This window comes from Pteropus medius, unplaced genomic scaffold (assembly GCF_902729225.1).
Source record: "Pteropus medius unplaced genomic scaffold, Ma_sr-lr_union100, whole genome shotgun sequence".
Lineage (NCBI taxonomy): Eukaryota > Metazoa > Chordata > Mammalia > Chiroptera > Pteropodidae > Pteropus > Pteropus medius.
This window is the reverse complement of record NW_024349224.1, coordinates 7,728,872-7,749,781: the sequence shown is the minus strand read 5'-3', so window position 1 is coordinate 7,749,781 and position 20,910 is coordinate 7,728,872. Positions and strand designations below refer to the sequence as shown.

The 20,910-nt window shown below is 40.5% G+C and overlaps 2 protein-coding genes and 1 pseudogene across 2 annotated transcripts in view; 2 read left to right on the top strand and 1 right to left on the bottom strand.

Annotated features, from left to right (window-relative positions):
* Positions 1-811: 811 nt before the first annotated feature.
* On the bottom strand, positions 812-18,580 carry OGFOD1 (2-oxoglutarate and iron dependent oxygenase domain containing 1). The gene is made up of 13 exons (XM_039880922.1): positions 18,353-18,580; positions 16,720-16,865; positions 13,024-13,070; positions 12,305-12,405; positions 9,312-9,428; positions 8,649-8,740; positions 8,331-8,459; positions 7,919-8,032; positions 6,417-6,496; positions 5,820-6,133; positions 2,269-2,391; positions 1,768-1,826; positions 812-1,275 (listed from the first exon to the last, which is right to left on the bottom strand). The coding sequence occupies exons 1-13, from the start codon at positions 18,504-18,506 to the stop codon at positions 1,114-1,116; spliced, it is 1,638 nt and encodes a 545-aa protein (XP_039736856.1). The 5' UTR covers positions 18,507-18,580; the 3' UTR covers positions 812-1,113.
* Positions 18,581-18,759: 179 nt separating this feature from the next.
* The window catches only part of NUDT21 (nudix hydrolase 21), a 19,569-nt gene continuing 17,418 nt past the window's right edge, over positions 18,760-20,910 (top strand). The window contains exon 1 of the mRNA XM_039880920.1: positions 18,760-19,021. Within this exon, the coding sequence (XP_039736854.1) occupies positions 18,906-19,021 (116 nt within the window). The 5' untranslated portion in view covers positions 18,760-18,905. The remainder of the gene's footprint in view (positions 19,022-20,910) is intronic.
* Positions 20,400-20,518, top strand: LOC120617417 (uncharacterized; annotated as a pseudogene).

Sequence of the window (20,910 nt, the reverse complement as noted above, 5' to 3'; positions counted from 1 at the left end):
ATCCACACCTACATTTAGGTGGCAGTAGTTATTATTATAAAACCCCAAAACGGATCAAGGAAAATGGAATTAACAAAATGGACAGCTTCTTGACATTTTGATGTGGCCTTTTAGCATGTGGTCTCTTAAAAAAAGGCAGCTAGTTTTACAGTCGACCCTGCAGTATTTAGGAAAATGAAAGCCGTAAGTGAGGCTATACCATTGAGTTCCACAAAGGGCCACAACTCCAGGATGGAAAAGCAGGGGGAACCTGGGAATGACCACAACATGGCACAAGCTGCCTATCTTCTTTACTGGCCAGCCATCTCTTGAGGCCGTGATGGTTCAGGCCAGGCCTTTTCCAAGGGAGGAACACTGCACCTCATCTAAGTCTGCACTGTCCTGGGGGAGTCACAGTGAACAAAGCCAGAGGCAGTGGGAGGAAGTGTAATGGGCCCGGCACGAACGGGACGTAAGGCTGTGTGACCTGCTAAACCGGTGTGTTAGGAAGGGCAGAATCTGCAATCATTTATGAGTATTAAAATAGAACACTGGAAAAATGGATGAATCGTGAAGATTTTGTGCTATGTGAAATAAGCCAGTCTCAAAAATACAAATATTGTATTATTCCTCTTAATGTGAGGCATATGTGAAGTCAAAGTCAGAGACAGACAGTAGAATGGTGGTGGCCAGAGGCTGGGGAAGGAGGAGTGGGAGTTACTGTTTAATGGGCACAGAGTTTCAGTTTGGAAAGATGAAGTTCCGGAGGTGGGTGGTGGTGAAGGATGCACAGCAATGTGAATGTATTTAATGCCACTGAATCATACACAAAAATGGTTAAAATAGTAAATTTTATGTCATGTATATTTGACCATAAGACAAATTTTTGTAGATCACCGAAGAAGTCAATATGGACAAAGAAAAACTCAACGTTAAAGAGAAAGAAACTTTTTTTCAATCAAGAGATAAGTGCATATCATTAAGCTCAAGGTTTAGATTGAGGACAATCATTGTGAGTCCTGGTAAAGGACCACCACACACAGTTTTAAGAACAATGTCAGACAAGTCCCCTTGTAGCTCTTGCAGACTTTCCAGTACTGATGAAGGGTCTCCTTTCAGCTTTGTCCAGCCCTGTCATTCATAATAGACGAATGAAAAGTCCCAGAAACCTGTTCTGTTTGGGAAGGTTTTCTTTTGTTCTAGGCTTCGGTGGTTAATATGCTTGACAAATTTAAGAGTCTCTCTATCTCTGTAGACCAATGCCAAAGAATTGTTTTCTGGATTCACTGTTAGCAGCTGAAACAGGCAAATACAATGGCACATTAGAACACAGCTTATTCTCAACTCTTTTCTTCAATGAGTCACCACTGAACAGATGGTATCCATAATAAGTACTTAAGACTGGGGACAGGGGCTAGTAAAGATCCTTTACTAGGAAGAGCTACTGCTCTGGATGGCAAGACATTTCCAACAAGCCCATTCCAATATATACCCAGAAAGAAAGGTTTCATTTAATGCATATATTCCTTGCTACATTGGAAAATTGATGGAAATGTACCATGCGGCTCTTATTTGGAATTTCTCAGGGTAGAATAAATGCTTAGTGATTATCCTTTAGCATCTTCATTCCATGCTGAGTACTTTCTAGGAGAAATTAGACCACTGCCAGGCAGAGCAACATGGATTTATCAGTTAAGGACACTGGTAGAAGGTCATAAAATTGGGTTTTTGAAGAATGGAAGCATCTTCAAGAACCAAAAAGATGGTTTGCTATCAGGAGCAACTTACCTCTTCATCTTCACCTTTGGCGATGTAGGAAGTAAAGCCGCCGTATTCTGGCTCCCAGCCTTACAAAGGGAAAACAAATGGTTTTCCGAAAGCTCTCAATGCAAGAGTTGCATCATCTGCCTAAATCACTGACCCCAGGCTGCTTAAAACTGGGGGATCTGAGAGTTCGGGAGTAACCAACTCTATGATTTATGAGCCCAACTTTACTTACTGTTCAAGCAACACTGAATAAACTGAAAACTAAGAATTAATTACATAAAAGCTAGAGATCAAGGAGGGAGGTGTTCTTGGAAATTATGGTTCGGTCCATCTCCCACACCCTAGTCCTACTTTGAGTTGGGAGAATGAAATTTATGACCCCTAAGGTCCCTTCCAACACTGAGCTCCTGTGATCTGGGATCCTGGCCAAGCCAGATACTTCTGAATTGGTTCAGTTGGAGAGGGGCGCCCAGGAGAGACTGCCCTCCTTAAGGAAACACTGCTTTCCGTCCTCCCTCTTACCTTCACAGCCACAGTAAAGAAGTAAGTCCAGGGCAAATTCAGTCTTGCTGTTGTCATGGATTAAAGTGTAGTGACCAGTCTTCCAATGCCTCAGTTCCCCTTGACATGTGGGAACACTTGATTCTAAGAAAAAACAACAGAAGGCCAGAAAAATATTAAGATCACTTGGATACCAGTGCTAGATCGCAAGGGAATGATAATTAGGAATGATACAGTAGTAATGAGAAGTCATTCTCTTAAACCTCAGCTGACTTGTTCCACCAAATGAGCCTTACAACGACTGTTAGAAATTAGCAGGTGTGACTATTTGGGGGAAAAAAGTTGACTTTCTAGTTCTGTCTTAACCACTGATTTCAGATGGAGTAGATACTTAGCTGCCAAAAATAAAAAATTAAAACATGAATATTACCATTTTTAATAGACTTTTTAGAGTGATTTTAGGTTTACAGAAAAATTTCCTAGGAAGTACAGTTTCCATACTCCTGTCCCCCGTTTCCTCTATTATTAACATCTTGTCTTAGTGTGGTACATTTGTTACAATTGACAAATCAATATTGATACATTATTATTAACCAAAGCCCATGGTTTACATTAGAGTTCACTCTTTCTGTTGTACATTCTATGGTTTTTGAGAAATGCATGATGTCATGTGTCCATCATTACAGTATCATACAGAACAGTTTCACTGCCATAAAACCCCCTGTGCTCCACTTGTTCACCCTTCTCTCCTTCCCAACCCCTTCCAACCACGGATCTTTTTACGCCCTAGTTTTGCACTTTCCCGAATGTCGTGTAGTTGGAATCCTACATTATTTAGCCTTTTCAGACTGGCTTCTTTTACTCAGCTATACACATTTAATGTTCCTCCATGTCTTTTCATGGCTTGACAGCTCATTTCATTTTAACTTTATCCCATTCTGGTTGGAGAAAATACTTTGTATATCTATCTTTTAAAATATATTGAGACATAATTTGTGGCCGAACATGTGGTCTATCCTGGAAAATATAAGCACTTCAGAAGAATGTGTATGCTGTTGTTGGGTAGAGTGTTCTGTACACGTCTGTTACACCTAGTTGGTTTATTGTGTTAAGTTACAACATTATTAGAATCAAATGTCCAATTTTCAATAACGACAACAACAAAAAAATCACAAGACATACAAAAAAACAAAGTTTGGCCCATTCAAAGGGAAAAAGTCAACACAAACTGTTCCTGAAAAAGACCTGATGGCAGATATACTAGAAAAAGACTTTAAAACAACTGTTTTCAGGATGCTCAAAGAACTAAAGCAGATATGGAGAAAGTCAAAGAAACTATGTATGAACAAAATGGAAATATCAATAAAGAAACAGATTTAAAAAGAAATCAAAAAAATTCTGAAGCCGAAAAATACAATAAGTGAAATAAAAAAAAAATTAACTAGAGAGATTCAAAGGCAGATTTGAACAGGAAGAAGAAAGAATCTGCAAAATTATCAAGATTGAAGAACAGAAAAAAAATATGAGAAAAAGGTGAGTAGAGCCTAAGAGACCTGTGGGACACCATAAAATGGACCAATATACACATTGTGGGAGTCTCAGAAGGAAAAGAAAGGGGCAGAGAGACTATTTAAAGCAATAATGGCTAAAAATTCCCCAAATTTGATGACAAAGACATGATATAAACATCCAAGAAGCTAAATGAATTCCAAGCAGGATGAACTGAAAGACACCCACACCAAGATACATTATAATCAAACTTTCGAAAAACAAATAGAATCTGAAAGCAGCAAGAGAGAAGCTGATTTCTCATCAGAAACTTTGGAGACCAGAAGGCAGTGGGCTGGTATGTTCAAATGCTAAAAGGAAAAATAGTGTCAACCAAGAATCCTATATCTGGCAAAACTGTCCTCAAGAGGGAGAGGAAAATGAAGACATTCCTAGATAAAAGCGGAGGGAGTTTGTTACCTATATACATGTAGATATGCATATGCTTAAATAGCAAAAAAGAGTGGAAGGATATATTTCAAATGTTAATAGTGGCCACCTGTAGGTGATTGTTTTCTTTTTACTTATTTGTTTACCAAACATCCTGAAATGAACATGTTATTTTTACATATATTTTTTTAAAAACAAAAACTTAACATTGTCAGGTGCAACGGTTCTGGGTATCTTACTGAATGTCCCCTTGGTATGCCAACATTAACACTATACATGCTTTAGCAACTGTATAGCTTTTACTTTAAAAAGCTTTATAGCTTTTATGATGGTAAACTTTGTGAACAGTGGCTTTGCTCATTTACATGTGTATTCCCCACTCGGCTCTGACCCAGGGCCTTGCATACAGTAGATGCTCAATAACAGAATAAAGCATCTGTTGGTTGTGTGCATATATTTTCTTCCAAGTTGCAGGTTCACATAAAGACAAAACCAAAAAGGAACAGAAGTGGTCAAATACTTTTTCAAAAAGCTCTCCAGGCCCCACTGATCTTCACCCAATTTTTTATAGGGCCTAGGTACAGATGCCAGTATCGATTATCAAGGAAAACCAACCTTTTAAAGAAAAGGCTGTCTTGTGTGTTGAATAGCACCGAAAGCCATCTGGGTCTGGTTTTCTGAATATCTGTGGTGACCAAAGTGACGGGTCAGTTTGGGAGACTACAGAATCTGAGTTATATTGCTTGTGGTTAGCATCTCACAATGCTGGTTTTATTTCGTGGGTATCCACCTCCCTTATCTTTGCTCTTCTAACTGCATAGGGTCCTTCTCAAGAAATCCCGAGTGGAAGCAGAGCATGATACAACTGAGGAGAGGAACTGGATAGATTTTCTCATCGGATTTAGCAGGTACTGTAACACTTAGGTTGAATTTGTAGTTGCTCAGTTAATGGTGCTAACATTTCCTCAGAAGATTTACCTCTTAAATTTTCTGTATTTTTTTCTTTTCCATCTTGTCTGTAGATAATTAAACTTCTTCTACTTTGAATAATTTCCTTCTCCCTATCTGTCCAAATTCAAGCAGTCTGTTATTTTCTCAGTCTGTTATTGCTCCTTAGCAGAAATAACCTGCTCAGTTTCCTCTCCTTTATGCTCTTATGTTTTAGAGTAATTTTAGGCAAAGCCAGTCATATTTCTCTCTACCGTTTGTACTATTGCTAGCCTAATAAAATATACCAGCTGTTACTCCAAACCAGAATGCTCTTCCTGCAGATCTTTCTTGTCATTCAGATCTGAGCTCAGCTGACAGCAACTCAGACAGGCTTTTCCACATTGCCCATTCACCTGGAGGCCATGCAGTCACTCGGTCATTCCTGAGCACATACCGCATCAAAAGTATCTGCACAGCATTTATCATTATTGACGTTTTCTAGTTGTTGGTGTATACATTTAATCTCTGTCCTCTCCTATTAGAATGTAAGCTTGAAGAGAGCAGAGACCTTGTCTGTTTTGTTCTCTAGCTCCTGAAACAGGGCCTAACATACAGCAGAGGCTCAAGAAGTATTTGTCGAATGAATAAATGAGTGAATGGTGAATGCTTAATGGAAAATAAGGATGAGTCATAACAAAGCTTACCCTTCTCTGCTTCGTTTTCCCCTGGCTCTGGGTCTGTCTGTTCATTGCTCTTCTGGCTGTTGTTGCTGATGGCCGCCTGATTCTTCTCTGGCTCAGAGGAGCTATAGCTAGTCCCTTCTTCAGTGCCATCGGAAGCAGAGGCTGCTTCTTCCTCTTTTGTGTCCTCAATTTCATCTTCTTCTGAAGGAGCCAAGAAGTGAAGTCTCAGGCCTGTGAAGTTGGACAGCAGCAAGAACAGAGCCTCGGAGCGAAACAGCGCCATGCAGTCCTTCAGGGTGTCGGGAAGCGTGCTCTCCTCAGCTTTCTCATAAAACCTGAAGAGCAGCCATGTCAGTTGTTCATCAAAGCCACAGATGGAAAATTACTCATGGACTAAAAGCTGATCATTTGCTTTGTACCTCTCTCCCTACAGCTTGGCATAGCTTCCTAAATAAAGCACACACTGTGACAAGAGTGCGATTTTATCAGGGCTTGCTGTTGGATGTCCCTGAGTACCAAACGTCATCAGGGCAAATGTCCTATTATTGAAGGTGAGCCTTGCAGACAAATAGGCAAGTGCCAAATGCAGAAACTAATGTCTTAGATGATGGGGTCTACCTTTTGTTAGGGGGCCCTCGGCTGTTCCATTTCACATCTCCTTTCTCCAAAGCTTCACAGACCTCTGCAAACTTCTCAGGCTGGAAAATGAGCAAATAAAGAAGCAGTTAGCAAATAAAGAAGCAGTTAGCAAATCTCCCTGTGGTCCCACACTGGTCTAACAGGTATAGCAGCCCCGCAGAGTCACTGTGGCTGATTGCTAAAGGGGTCAGTTAACTTTTACCCCCTTCACACAAGATTCCACAGTTTTGATAACGTGAAGCCAGAGAGAGACTGGATAAATTGTTAGCATGCTTTAGCCAAGAGACCTGTCATTTTGGGCCATTTCTTTAAGCAATTGTTTAGTTTATGTCAAAATGCTCAACCTCTAAAATTCCTTCATTTATTAAATGAAGATCATAATACAAACTTTTTAAATTAAAAAAATTTAAAATTTTTTTTTTTAAATACAGACTCTTTAATTCATAAGATGTAAGGGAAAAAAATTAAACTGCATAACAGGCAATGTTATTACAATGAAAATTTCTGTATAACAACACAAGATTCTCTAGGCCTCAGCTCATTCCCTTTATTCAGTCAGCATTCTAAATTTGAAAGTCAAGTACAGTACAGAAGCTATTAACCTATTGAAATATTCTCACAGAAGGCTTTATATGTACTGGTTTAATGCAGTTTCCCTAGGAGTTTTCTAAAAACAGTAGTCCTATCAGCTTTAAGTAAGAAAAAGGACCCCAAAGCATGGTTTAGGTAAGCTGAATTAAACAAGTTTATTTACTAGACTACTACTCAACTTCCTTAATATGTTAATATCAGTTATAAGATATAAGTATGTACTGTCCCTCAACCTTTTTTTCATGGAAGAACAGCTCTTAGGCCTGTGACTCCATGGGACCCAGGGCCAACTGTGAAGCACCACACCAGTGCACATGCTCCTGTTCTGCCTCGCGGCAACTCTTCAAGGTAGCACCCAGGCAAGGCATGTATTATCCCAGTGTAACCGACGGTGAAACAAAAGCTCAGAGAGATTTCGTGTTTGGCTTCAGTTAGTAAAATCGTAGAGCCGGGACATGAATATAAGGTCTCTGCCTTCTGATCTAGTTCTCTTTCCACTATAATGGGCTGCCTCATCGCTCACACATTCATTAATAGGTGTTGATCAGTCAGTAATCTGTCACTAAAATATTTGTACCACATTCACGAGTAGGAAGGGAACTACACACAACTCTCCCTCAGTGTAGAAGCTTCTCTGTGTGTGTACCGTTAAGGTTCGAGAGAACTGCAGAATACCCAAAGGACTCTTAGCCCACTAAGCATACAACTGATACCAATGTTAGCTATTATCATCACTTCTATATTTTATTTGAAGTAGAGGATGACATAAATATTCTAACTAGGAACAAAAGGAAAAACAACAAAAACTCTCTTGGTGATGCCTATTCGCCCACCCAAAAAGCAAGACCACATGCCAAGCAAGATGTACTGGACGGGATGTGCTGACCTACCTTAAGGAACTCCTTTAAGAGAATTTCAGACCTTTCTTCAAACTCTTCTTGAATTTGAATTTGGTAATCCATGTCCAGATAAGTAGGGTTGATCCAGTCATACAAAATTTCATGCTTACAAAGAAGCGGCAGATGCAAAAGGCGAGTTAATAATTCCTATTGCTTGTTCTTACATCATTTCACACTAGTAAAATATATGCAAACCCCTACTTTATTACTGTCTCCCCATTAAACATAAAGTGCTGGAAAACTCTGCCTGAGAAAGACACTATCAAAAGTTTATCCAAGAAAAGTGGAAGGGTAAGCTCAAAGTCCAGTTTCATTATCAGGAACAGCCAGTTTTAAAACCAGGAAAACAAATGATGCTAAAGCTGCTAAGAAAACAATGCCGGCAACAGGAATTTATCCTTACATCTTGCGGGACGTGAGGGTTCCGAGGTATGACAGGTTCAAAGTAGTTGGGAGGCCTGGTCAGCGAAGGACCATGAAACCAGCCACTTATAGACAAACGTGACTTTTCTTCAGACAGGACTTCAGACACCTGAAAGCACAAGACCAGTGGCACATCGATCCAAGGAATGAGGAGGAAGATCACCAGCCAAGGCACACTAATGTCAGGATCCTTCAAGCTGGCCAGGTAAGTCCAACAGGAAGCTGTCACATTTAGATAATGAGTGACTGAAAAGCATGGTCCTTAGTACTCTATGTATTTGTGGCTCACAATCTTTACCTGGTGAAAGGATACTGGAGACACTTCGAAGAAAACCAGTGTGTTCCACGAAGGGATAAGAGACTTGACGATCTGCTTCGGCTGAAAGTGTTCTACACCAGGAGAGAACAGACCCATAAAAGTGATATCATCATCATTAACCACTTCCATCCGGGCCACCTCGTTTCACCATGACAATACTCAAATTTCTAAAGGTATCTACATATACCCTTCAGATCCCAAACTGCCACTCCCTTCCTTCTGTTTCACTCATACTTGCTGGTTCTGCCAGGTGACATCTGTTCTTCATTACATCACCCATCTATTATTGATGAAGGCTGAGAGTTTCCTGGTGTCAGTCATTAAAATAAAAAAACTCCAACTTCCTGTCAAACAGACCGGTTCTAGCAGAGGCGTGGCCCCAGGCAGCTTTACACGCTCTCCATCCTTCCGTGGTCCTACTCAGAAGTCAGGTCTGACTACTGCTCATCTTAAACCAACTAACTTACCCCTGGAGTCATGGCTATGTCCAGTACAACTTAGGTGGTTGTCAGGGCTGGCCGTGACTGACTCCTCCCGTAGCAGTCACTGTAATCAGTGGCTTCCATCTCCTCTGAGGAGCACAGACGTTGTGCATAAGAATTCAGAAGTGGCTGCGTGTGGAAGAGCACACATCTGTCTTACCATCAACACTGAACAGGTCCAGGGTGCCCCCCAAGCTCCTGTCCCAGGGAGGAACCAGGTACAGAATGAAGGCGATCCGGCGCCCTTCCAGCTCGTCGTCGTGGCAGAGCAGGGCATCTGCAACAGTTTAACGCACACCTTAACGTCCCTGCGCAGACGACGGGCAGCTGATACGACCCTGCATTTAATACTTGTCCATCTGACAGTCATCTGCAATGTCAGCTCCTCCGGCGCTCAAATGACACTTATTTCTCCTTTTTCATAATTATAGAAATAAAACTCCCTATTGAAAACTAAAAACACCGAAGAACACATATGTAGTAAGACCTACAGATAATCACTAACAATATTTTAACATATATTTTTCTAATATTTTTCCTACATAAATGTTTTTGCTTTTGAAAAAAATGGTATCCTACAGTGGTTGTTTTGTGGCCTTTTTTTTATTATGTGGCAAGTGACTTTCCACATGAATATACACTTGTCACCTCTTTTAATGGCTATAAAGTTATCCTACTATATAGATTAAGAATTAGCTCCTTACCCCCTTTAATCCATCCTTTATTTGTTATTTCCATTTCTTGTCTATTAAGAAAGAATGCTTTAATGACCATCACTGCACATAGATCTTTTCGTACTTGTTCTCTTTAATTTCTTGAGTAAGTTTGTAAGAGCCATTAGGTGGGGCTGAGCAAGGCAGGCAGCCATGCAGAGTGGGAGAGGGAGGGAACGCTGTGGTGAGTTGAGGTCATTCCCACATGGACAGACCGTTTCCATAAATAAATAGACTGAAGATAATGGAAGCTAGGTTTCTCACTATTGAAGAACGAAATTACAAATAAAAGGAGAAATCTAGAATGAACTCTATAATGTTGAATTGGAACTGGAGGATTCAATATAAATTCAGTTTCCTCTCTCTCTCTCTATCTATATCTTTATCTATGTACATACATACAGATATGTACATACAGATATTTACACAGATATCTAGATAAAAGTACAGATATAGAAATACATACACATGTAAATGCTTGTGTATACATACGTGTGTCCATGTATATTTGCTACCTCCTTCCTCTGAAAGGGTCTGGGAGCAGTGATGCCTAATAGCAAAAACACCTAGAATCCGGATCTTGATTTTTAGTATCATTCTTCACTAAAAGGAACCGGGGTTCTTTGGAAGAATGGCCGACTTCAGGTCTAAAGCATGAGAAATGTGAGGAAAGTCTGGAAAATCTTGTTTTGCCATAAAGTAAAATATATTAAGAATGATGGGGATGTATCAAAAGGACACAGCGGTCAGTTTAAAGGGGCTCCCTTTGATAAAATCGAGGACAATATGAGCACCAATATAATGATAATAACTGAGAATAGCCCATTACATAAATAGTAATCCATAAATCCACACTGACACAAATAAATGAATAAATAGGGAGAGGAAAAGGTTGTCTTTACAGTAGAATGACAACTAACAAATGTGAAAGAAGTGATTTTATTGTAAGAATAACCATCTGGCAACATTCATAGTAATAATTTAGCAAGAAATAATCAGTGGATGGTAAAACAAATAAAAGTCTGAGGAGAAACGGGAAATCTACATAATCTTAAAGTATCTTCTCACAAAATACTTATTACCTTACAGAGAGAAAAAGAACAATTTACGGTAGAAAAACGTGATATCAGCAACCACTTTACTGAAGTGATCAAAGTTATCATCACTAGTAATATGACAAACAGAAACCACGTACCACTTGATATGGTGCAGTAGAAAGAACACATCGTTCTATAATATTCCTGCCAAAAATGCATGACCTGAATCTAATCAAGAGGAAGCACTAGATAAACTCAAACCGAGGGAAGTTTTACAAAATGACTCAGCTGTCTGGATCGATCCAGACGCATCAGGAAACAAAGAGAGATGGAGGAACCGTTCGAGACTGAGGGAGTTTAAACAGATGTGCCAGGACTGCGAGTAAATGCAACGTGCGGTCCCGGACTGGGTCCTTTTGCTATAAAGGACCGAACAACGGAACTTGTGCGGAGCCTGGGGATCCGATGGGAATCACGTCTCAATCTTAATTCCCTGATTTTGGTGCTTTATTGTTATCACGTAGGAGGACGTCCTTGTAGGCATTACTGAAGTTATTCAGGGGACATGGAGCATCAAAATGGCAACCTACTTTCAAGTAAAATAGAAAAAAAATTATTTGTACTATGCCTGCCACTTTTCTCTGAGTTTGAAATTACTTCAAATTAAAAAGAAAAAAATAAGGGAAAACAAGGGCATATGCTATAACTCTTCATGTGTATCACTAAGTTATCCTTGAAAAGCTGTTACCAAGTTAAACTTCCCCAGGACAAAAGTTACACCCCAAACAAAACAAAACTTTTTCATCCAGGTGAGAAACCAAACATGTTTTCAAAAAGACATTTAGATGCTCAGAAAGGAAACTCGAAGGGTGTACCCCAAACTAGCGACAATGGATACCTCTGAAGAGAAAGGGGGGGATGCAAGGAGAAAGTGAAGAAAATGATTTAGATCTGCATTATTTGAATATTTTATATCTGTATTATTTGAATATTTTTTCCTTAAGAGTGTATTAACTTATTACCTTTAAATTTAAAAAAAGGAAAAAGAAAAATGACCTTGAGGGACACATTTGCTCCCGAAGAAGTCTAAGAGGAGAGGTTACAATACCACCTCTGAATTTCCTGCCAGTATATGGAAAGTTGGTGTGTATGAGCATTATCAGCATTTTTCTGAAAATATGGGCAACAGCTTTCATGGTATTCCCAAAGAGGACCACTGCATTATATACTCCCCAATACGACGGTTATGTCTGCATGTGGGCTGGGTCAGAGTGTGCTTGTTATGAAGATCCTAATGCTATGCAGGCACGCAAAATCTAGGATTTTGATACCCTGACACTATCCGCCACTGTTTAGTTAAAGTGTTTAAATCTTACAGACATCAGGGCTTTATCTTTTTTTACCTGAAAATTCATATTTAGCACAGGACATGTCAATGGTAGATTCCAGGTCAATCTTGGAAACGTCAGAAAGCCAAGTCCGGAAATCTTCAAACAGAATTTTCCTAGAAATGTAAACAAAAAATGACCTGTTATGCCATGGAGTGGGCTCCATTTGGATCTATGCCACAGTTCTTTTTTCCTGGAGTTGTGGTTTATTCAAAAGAGACTCATTCCCAAGAATGTTCTTCACTTTAAACTTCTATAGTTTAGGATTCCTAGATCATATCTTTCATTATTTTCTCTGGATAAATTCTTCTAAATGAAACTATACTACTAAAAGGTAAGCCTAACTTTTAGGGTTTTGATACATCTTTCAAAACCATCTTCTAAGAAAGATTGTAGCAGTGTATAAAAGTATCGACACTTCTGTCAACAGTGGAGATTTTGTGTTTACTATTCGCCAACCTAATATGTGAAGAACAGTGTTGTTTCCTTGGTTGCTGACAAGGTCGGACATATTATCATTGAGAATGTGGGCCCTAGAATCAGACTTAGGTTTGTATCTTGGCTTCCTTGATTTTTACCTAGGTAGCCTTGAAGTTACTTAATTTTTCAGTCTGTTTCCTCCTCTACAAAATGAGATAATAATGTCAACAAAGATTGTATAATATCACATTTAAAGAATTTAATTGTCAGCCTGGCACATATTAGGCACCCAACAAATATGATTACTTGTTTACCTTAAAGCACAGATGTGAGGCTCTCTTCTCTTCTTCAGATCATCAGACTTGATCATGAAAAAGACAAAAAAAAGATCCCTTTCATATGTTAGACACACGGAGGAGAGCAGTTTAGTGAGTACTCCGGTGGGATAAGAGCCTGGACTCTGAGGTCCGCCTGGCCCCTCCATTTGGCCCCTCTGTGACTTGGCCAAGTTACTTAGCTTCTCTGTGCCTTATTCATTCAACAAAGATTTACACAGTCATTACTGTGGTCCTTATATTCTGGTTGAGAGAGACTGACGATAAACATAAAAAGTCGATTATTAGTACAAAAGGTGGTAAATGCACAGGAAAGACACAGCGGGGTAAGGACTGGGAGTGCTGAGAGGAGGGAAGGGTCTGGAGCTAGGAAAGATGGCTGGGTTAGCCTGCACTGAGAAAGACTCGGAGGAGGGTGGGAAGTGTGCCAAGGGACTCTCCAGGCAAAGAGGGCTCAGGACCCTGAGTGTGAGGCTTGCTTGGCTTATGTCAAGAAATTGCAAGGAGAATATGTGGCTACAGCAGAGAGTGAGGGGGGAGCAGTAGGACATGAAGCCAAGGAGGCAAGCGGGGCCTGAGAGCCATCCCAAGTGCTTTGGATTTCATTCAGGGAAGTGAGGAACCAGTGGAGATTTTGAGCACAGGAGTTAACATGATCCCATTTATGTTTTTAAAAATGGAGAGAAAATTCAGGTAACATCAAATTGACCATTTTAGCCATTTGAAAGTGTGTAATTCAGTAGATTTTAGTATATTCATAATGTAGTGTAACCATCGCCACGATCTAATTCCAGAACACTTTCATCATCCCAGAAAGAAACCCTGTGTCCACTAGGCAGGCAGCCCACATCCTCTCTTCCCCCAAGCTCCTGGCAACCACTAACCTACTTTCTGCATCTCTATATTTTTGCCTGTTCTAGACATGACATATAAACAGAATCATACTGTATGTGGCCTTTTGCATCCAGCTTCTTTCACTTAGCATGTTTTCCGGGTTCACCTATGTTGCACCAGTATTAGTACTTGATTCCTTTTTCTGGCTGAGTAACATTCCAGTGTATGGATATGCCGCATTTGTTTATCCATCCATCAGTTGATGGCCATTGGGGTTGTTTCCACTTTTTGGCTACTATGAATAATGCTGCAACAAACATTTGTGCACTAGTTTTTATGTGAACACATTTTCAATTCTTTTGGGTCCATTTTCATTTTAAAAGAACATAATGGCTGTGATTGTGTGGGTGGGCAAGGGTAGAAGCAGGGAGACTGGTTAATACACTAATAGAATGATCCTGAGAGAGAAAGATGGCTTGGATCAGCTGCTGGCAGTGGAAGCAAAAAGATGTGAATTTTTCTGGATATATTTTGAAGGTGGAACCTGCAGAATTACCCAATGAACTGGACAGGAGGTGTGAGGGAGGAAACTAGGATGACCTTAAGGATTTTAACCAGAGTCACTGGAAAGATCGAGTTGCCATTAACTGGGATGGGTAAAATTATAGATGGAGATTTATGGGGAGAAGATCAGGAGTTTAGTTCTGGACTTAAGTGTGAGACACTTTTAATAGAGATCCAAGATTAGAGGCAAAGTAAAGGGCTCCCTGGAAATCTGCTTGGTCCGAGGGCTAAGCCCGGGAATATTTTATCATTAAGAAGTCAGAGACAAAAAGAAGACCTCCCAAAGGAAACTAAGGACTCGCCAGTGAGGTAGAAGGAAAACCAGGAGAGCATGGTATCCTGAAAGTAATGCGAAAAAATACATCTCCAGGAGGAAGGAGTAACACAGTGTGTCAAATGCTGCTGAGGGGTCAAGGAAAACCAAGCCTAAAAACTGATGATCCAGCTTACTAGTATGGCTGTTGTGAGTGACCTTGACGAGTGTAGTTTCAGCGGAGTGTACTAGGTGAAAGCCTGATGACAGGGGCTTAACAGAGAATGAGAGGAATTTGAGACAGTCCGGACAACTCATAAAGAATGCTAGGGACAAGGGAAGCAGAGGAAGGGGGTGGCAGCTTAAAGGGAAAGTCAGACGAACAGAATTTTTTTTCTTAAGATGAGATGATTAGATTTTTTTTTTTTGTATGCTGAAGAGAATGATTCAGAAGAGAAGGAAAAACTGATGTAGAGTTTCCTCAACTATAAAGCAGGAATAGTATGTCCTTTATAGGATTATGAGGATTTATTGAATTAATAAATATAAAGCACTTAACATGGCATAAAGCATGCACTGAATAATGCTTGCAATACAAACTACTGGGCTACTCCTAATGACAAATTTGGTTAGGGGGACTGGAAGATGTTATAGACTCCTCAATTATCAAGTCAATTCACAGTACAAGCAAAGAGAAAGGGGTACAGGTGAAGTTTGAAGAGACAGGAGATTGAAAATAGGTTTTACATTTACTGTCTTAGCATGAAGAAGCTCAGTCCCAAAGTAAGCATAGTAAAAATTATTCACAGCAGTTTCCCCAAGCACTCATGGGGATCTAAAGTAATGGCTTCCCCCCATCCATCCCATCACCCAGGGCCCTTTCTATTATTTTGCCTGTCACTAATTTCACAGTTAGATGTGTTTTAATCTACCAAATTGCACTAACTAAAAACCACTATGATTTCTCAGTTTTGGTAGTCAGAGATGTATATAGCTCTAAACCAACAAAAGAGGTCTAGTGCTATAAAAGTTGATACAATTACAAAGGCAGACAACATCATTTTTAAGTTATGCAACTTTACTATGGATAAAGTTAATTTTCATGAGGTATTCTGAATTATTATGAGTCACATCGTTTGTTTATTTAACCCGGTTAATTCAGTCATGTGTCCAAGGCCCAAAGAGAGACAGATTGGGGGACACGACCAGCTGACAATAAGCTCTAATGTAGAAGAATGAAAGCAAGAAAAAGAAATCTGTTATTTACTTTCTTATCTCAGATAAAGAGAAGTCAAAGGGAAAAGGCAAAGAAAACAAAATAATCTTTACCTTTTTCATTTTTAATTTTTTGTGTGTGATTTTAAGGGCTGATGTCCTTGAAGTTTCATAAATGATTTTCAGGAATGATGTATGCCATGTACTCAAAGATAGCTCCCAAAACGGGGAAACCAATGACCTATATTTCTATCCCTAGATTGGGCCTGTCTTTTAAGAGTGGGAAAACCAGCTTTGATTTTGCGATAGTCTTTTCTGCTAAATTAAACTGTCCGCCCAAAAAAGAATGGATCTAACTCTCTATAGGACATAGTACAATGGAGAGCATATTGCAATACATCAAGCCACCTCAACAAAGACATGAATGCAAAAATTTAAATGATTATTTTCTAATGTACAGCTCTCTTCGGTATACCACTCCCCAAAATATACTTAATCTCTTCGTTTATAATGTACTTAAGTCATTGGCTTACCGTATTTCTTGACTGTCACCATCGCTATCACCTCTATTATTTTAGATTTTAAAGTCTTACAGGGCAGGAACTGGCAAAGACTCCCGTATAATAATTATAGTACCTAACACATAGCTAACAGTAAGCATATGTTAAATGAATGAATTCTTTTAACAACATCAAGGCAAGGACTCTCCAAGGCAAACCCAACTAAAACCTCAAGTTTAAAAGTATTAAACAGTTTTATAGATAATAAATTTCTGAAGTAGAAGAGCCAATGGAAAGGGGCATAAATACCTGCTGGAACTTGTATAAATCATTATACTTTTCATGGAAGTCCAAATTCAGAAGTTCCTTCTGAAGCCCTTCCAAGAAGTTTTGGCTTTGGATGAAGTTTGGGATCACACAGTGAAGAAAGGGGTCCATGTCCATGACAATGGCTTCTGTTGGAATAAAAACATATGGCTTTTTTCCTTTTGTATTTTTGACCCCTGAGTAGCATAGTACAGAGAATACAAAAGGGGATGGTCATGAATTTTCAGGAATCTAGTACCTAAAGTCTAAGCTTTGGCGGAAAAATTATAAGCTCTTCTCTTTTTTCTTTATACACTCAATGCTACTTTTAAAAGATACTGTACTTACAATATTAGTCCTTAAGATGAGTACAGGTGATATCACTAAAGTAAGGTTTCCCGCTCTTTTGTGTTTTTTTTTTAGTTCAATGATTACTTGAGTCTTAATTTATTTCCCCCAAAACTTAAAATGAGAGTAGCAGATTAAAATTGAGAATAGCAATACCAGCTGGCAATTTTCCTTCAATCTCTTTTCTTTCCCCAAGTTACTAAGTTACGATACACATACTTTTTTTTTTTAAATCAGTTCAGGCATAATTTCCTCTAATTTCATGATTTCTCCCTCGACATTTTACCCACCGCTTCTAGTGGGCTAATATGTACCCTTCTAATAATCATGTCATCATCACCTACCAAGCACCAGGCACAGTGGTGCTTTACATGTATTTTCATTTAATTTCAACAACTCTAAGGTAAACATTATCAGTATCTCCACCCCCTACAGATAAGGAAATTGAGAAGTCTCTGAGTGTACACAGCTTGTGCTTTAAACACTAAGCCATCATTTTCTATGTGCATCTAGAGAACTCAGGAGTTCCCTCTTTAAAGCACTCAATTGAAACAAAAATCATGGCAAACTTTAGACGGAAATGCATGGCGCATTAGGCAGCGTTCTTATCCTATATATTGGTATGGAAAGGTGGGGTTGGAATGGTTCACCGAACGTTTCTTCCATTGGTCAACAGGTTTACTTTCATAGGTCATATAGTTGAACTATATAGGCACTAAAAAACCCGAGTAAGCTCAGGTGCCCGCTACCTAGCAGCTCACAACAAACGCTCTGGCTACACTATCATGGGACAACCGAGCATCATCCTCGGAGGCAAATATCACATAAGCCGCTCAAATATATGTCCAAATGTTTATTGGTCCTTACTCAGGGAAATGTCTATTGATGCATATGTGCATCGGTTTATTAATCTCATTTAACATCTTCCTAAGGTAAATGCTATTAGCTATTCCATTTTACATAGGAAGGAACTGAAGTTTTGACAAGTTAAATCCATTGACAACATCGCACAATCAGTGGAACAGATTCCGTCAGTAACCCTTGATTCCAGAATTCGACCATCAACTTTCATGCCCTCTCCTTCCCCAAACTCTCCGGCCTACATTTCTCTTCTCAGGTTTCTAAATCCAAACTGAACTTGGAATGAAAGGTGGCAGCAGGCCAGGCAGGAGGGTCGGAGGAGGCTCTCTTCAAGAGCCTCTTCCCTTGTGGGCTTGACTAGAGTGCCAGGACTTTCAGAGGCCCCCGGACGCCGTGCGGCGACTCCCCCTTGGCAGCACCCGGTTACCGTGACGGAACGGCGTCCTGTGGCTCCAAGCCTCGGCCACCTGCTTTTTCAAGATTTCCTCCGTGACAGCGTCCGAAAACTCCGCCATCACCTCCTTCTTCCTCTTTTTCCCGGTCTGGCCAGGACCGGGCTCAGCTGGCCGTTTCCCATTCATCTCTTCATAAGCTACAGACCCACACCACGCTAATCAAGCAGCTATTTGCCTATGGAGACTACAATTCCCAGAATGCCCCTTTCCCAGAACCATCCAATAGGAAATACCAACGTAAGAGGAGGCGGAACCCGCACATAATTTACCAATGGGAGCTCTAGATCTTGCGACCATCCCTCCAGCGGTCGGTCCAATGGTGCTCCGCCTGGCAGGCCACGGCCTCTCTATTTCCTGCCGCCAGGGGCTCGGAATGCACTTCCGGCGTGCGTACGCTTCTCCTTGCTCTTTCACGTTAATGGCGGGCGGCGGCTGCTGAGTGGAACGCAGGTAACCGCTGCTGGCACCGGGAAAGTCTCCTTCCCTCCCCCTTTCCTCTCGCCGCCAGCGCCCGAGCTTGCCAGCATGTCCGTGGTGCCGCCCAATCGCTCGCAGACCGGCTGGCCCCGGGGGGTCAACCAGTTCGGCAACAAGTACATCCAGCAGACCAAGCCCCTCACCTTGGAGCGCACCATCAACCTGTAAGTGCTGCCTGGCCTTCGCGCGCTGCTTTCCTTGTTTCCCCGTCTAGTGAGCGCTCCTCAAGACTCCGATCTTCCAGCGCGACCCCGGCCCTCCGCGGGCTTCACGCCTCCCCACCACCCCATCTCCCGCTCGCGAGTGCACGCCTTTTCTAGCCCCCGCAGGCGCTTTCTTGTCCTCCAGCGCCAATAGGTTAGAGTTCTGCTTGAGAGGGTTTTCCTTTTCCGTAAAGGCTCGTTCCAGTGCCCCTATATTCAGTCATTATAGGAATAACCCAGGTTTGCTTGGAATTTATCTTTCCCCCACCTCTCCAGAGGTAACCCACCGCAAAACGTGTTTATCTTTCTAGCTGTAAGCGGTCGAGCCCTAGCTATAAGGCCTCGACTTAGGATTTTCAAAACTCTCTTAACTGAAATATTGCATTTTAGCTCATGAACACATTTTTATTCATTCCTCTGCTCCTTATGCATTCACATGCCCACCGCAGCGAGAGCATCCAGGCACCTTAGTAGGCCTCCACAGCAGAGGGTGGTTGCAGTTATGGTTGGGCTTTCAGACCGAGGAGGGGTCTAGAATGTAGCCCCAGGGAACCCATTGTGGCTGCGTTTTATTGTCTGCTTAAGCTCTTAAAGCCATTGCATTTCGAGGTCACTCTCACAAGTATTCTAGCTGTGGCAAGTAATTGGCATTTGGGCTGTGTCTTAAGAAATTATCAGTATGTGCTTTTATCATTCCTAAGAGTTTGTGAGGCACTGTGATGCTGACTCTAACGGAGGAAAGTGGCTTTTTAATGCTGATCAGTGTTTAAAGGGTGCAAGATTTACTGATACTGGTGTTTCAGTAGGATAGTTTAGGTGTTTCTCTGTTTTATAGTCAAATAGATGAACCTTTTCCCCCTCAAAAGTGATTTGAAATTGTAAAGATGGTTATTTTTGTTTTATTTGACAAAATGTGCTGGCTTGGAAATTTAGGTTATATAAATGTTGGGTTTATGAAATCTGGAATTAGTAGAAAGTTGCGTATGTGCAAGTTAATATCTAGCTATTACATTAATAATAATATTTTAATTTCATATCACTTTCAAAAAATCCTCATAAGTGGAAAAGGCAAATAAATGTTCTTTTAAAAAATATGAGCATCGCTCTGGATTACTTTTAGCGGTTAGAACTGTAAGAGGGTTTTCCCTCTATTTGCCTTGATTACTAGATCAGTTTGCATTGAGCCATTATGTAGTATTGGTGAAATGTTTTAACCTTTGCTCTGTTAAAGTTGATATAGTACTTTTCCTTTTCTATATAAATACAGCAGGAATCATTGTGTTGTGAACTCAGTTCACTTGGGTGAGTTATGATCTAAATTGAAAATAAGTCCTTTCTAGTCTATGGCCATGCTACCTCGAACAAACCCAATACCGTCTGATCTCCGAAGCTAAGCAGGGTCGGGCCTGATTAGTACTTGGATGGGAGACCATCTAGGAAGACCCGGTGCTGTAGGCGTGAAAAATAAAAAATAAGGGATTTTAAGCTGCCAAGGCCTTTGCAATCTGTGAGGTCAGCCAAGGGTTGCCTTGCCTTAAAAAAGTCTTTTTCCAATCAAATTGTTTTTTCTTTTAGGAAATACTGCATGAATGACTACTTTGTAACAGGCACTGGGCATAATGCTGGGTATAGAGTGATGAGGAAGTAAGATGTCGTCCCTGCTCACAGTGTGATGGAAATGTGTGTGTGTCCAGGCTGGCACTGTAATTTCACAGCTGAAAATGACATTTCATCTTGATTGCATCTGCTTATTGATGTGAGAGCAGGCTCTCATAGTAGAGATGTGTTTGTTATAGCTATCCTTAATTCGTTATAACTTAAGTTTGTGAAAACTAAATGTTAATATTTAA

Excerpts from the sequence above, each read along its gene's own strand:
- OGFOD1 (XM_039880922.1), bottom strand. The coding sequence starts at position 18,506 with ATGAATGGGAAACGGCCAGCTGAGCCCGGTCCTGGCCAGACCGGGAAA. Across the intron at positions 6,134-6,416 it reads CGAGGGCCCCCTAACAAAAG|GTTTTATGAGAAAGCTGAGG; the intron begins GTAGACCCCATC and ends GCTGCTCTTCAG. Across the intron at positions 2,392-5,819 it reads GGAAAACGAAGCAGAGAAGG|AATCAAGTGTTCCCACATGT; the intron begins GTAAGCTTTGTT and ends GTTTTTTCTTAG.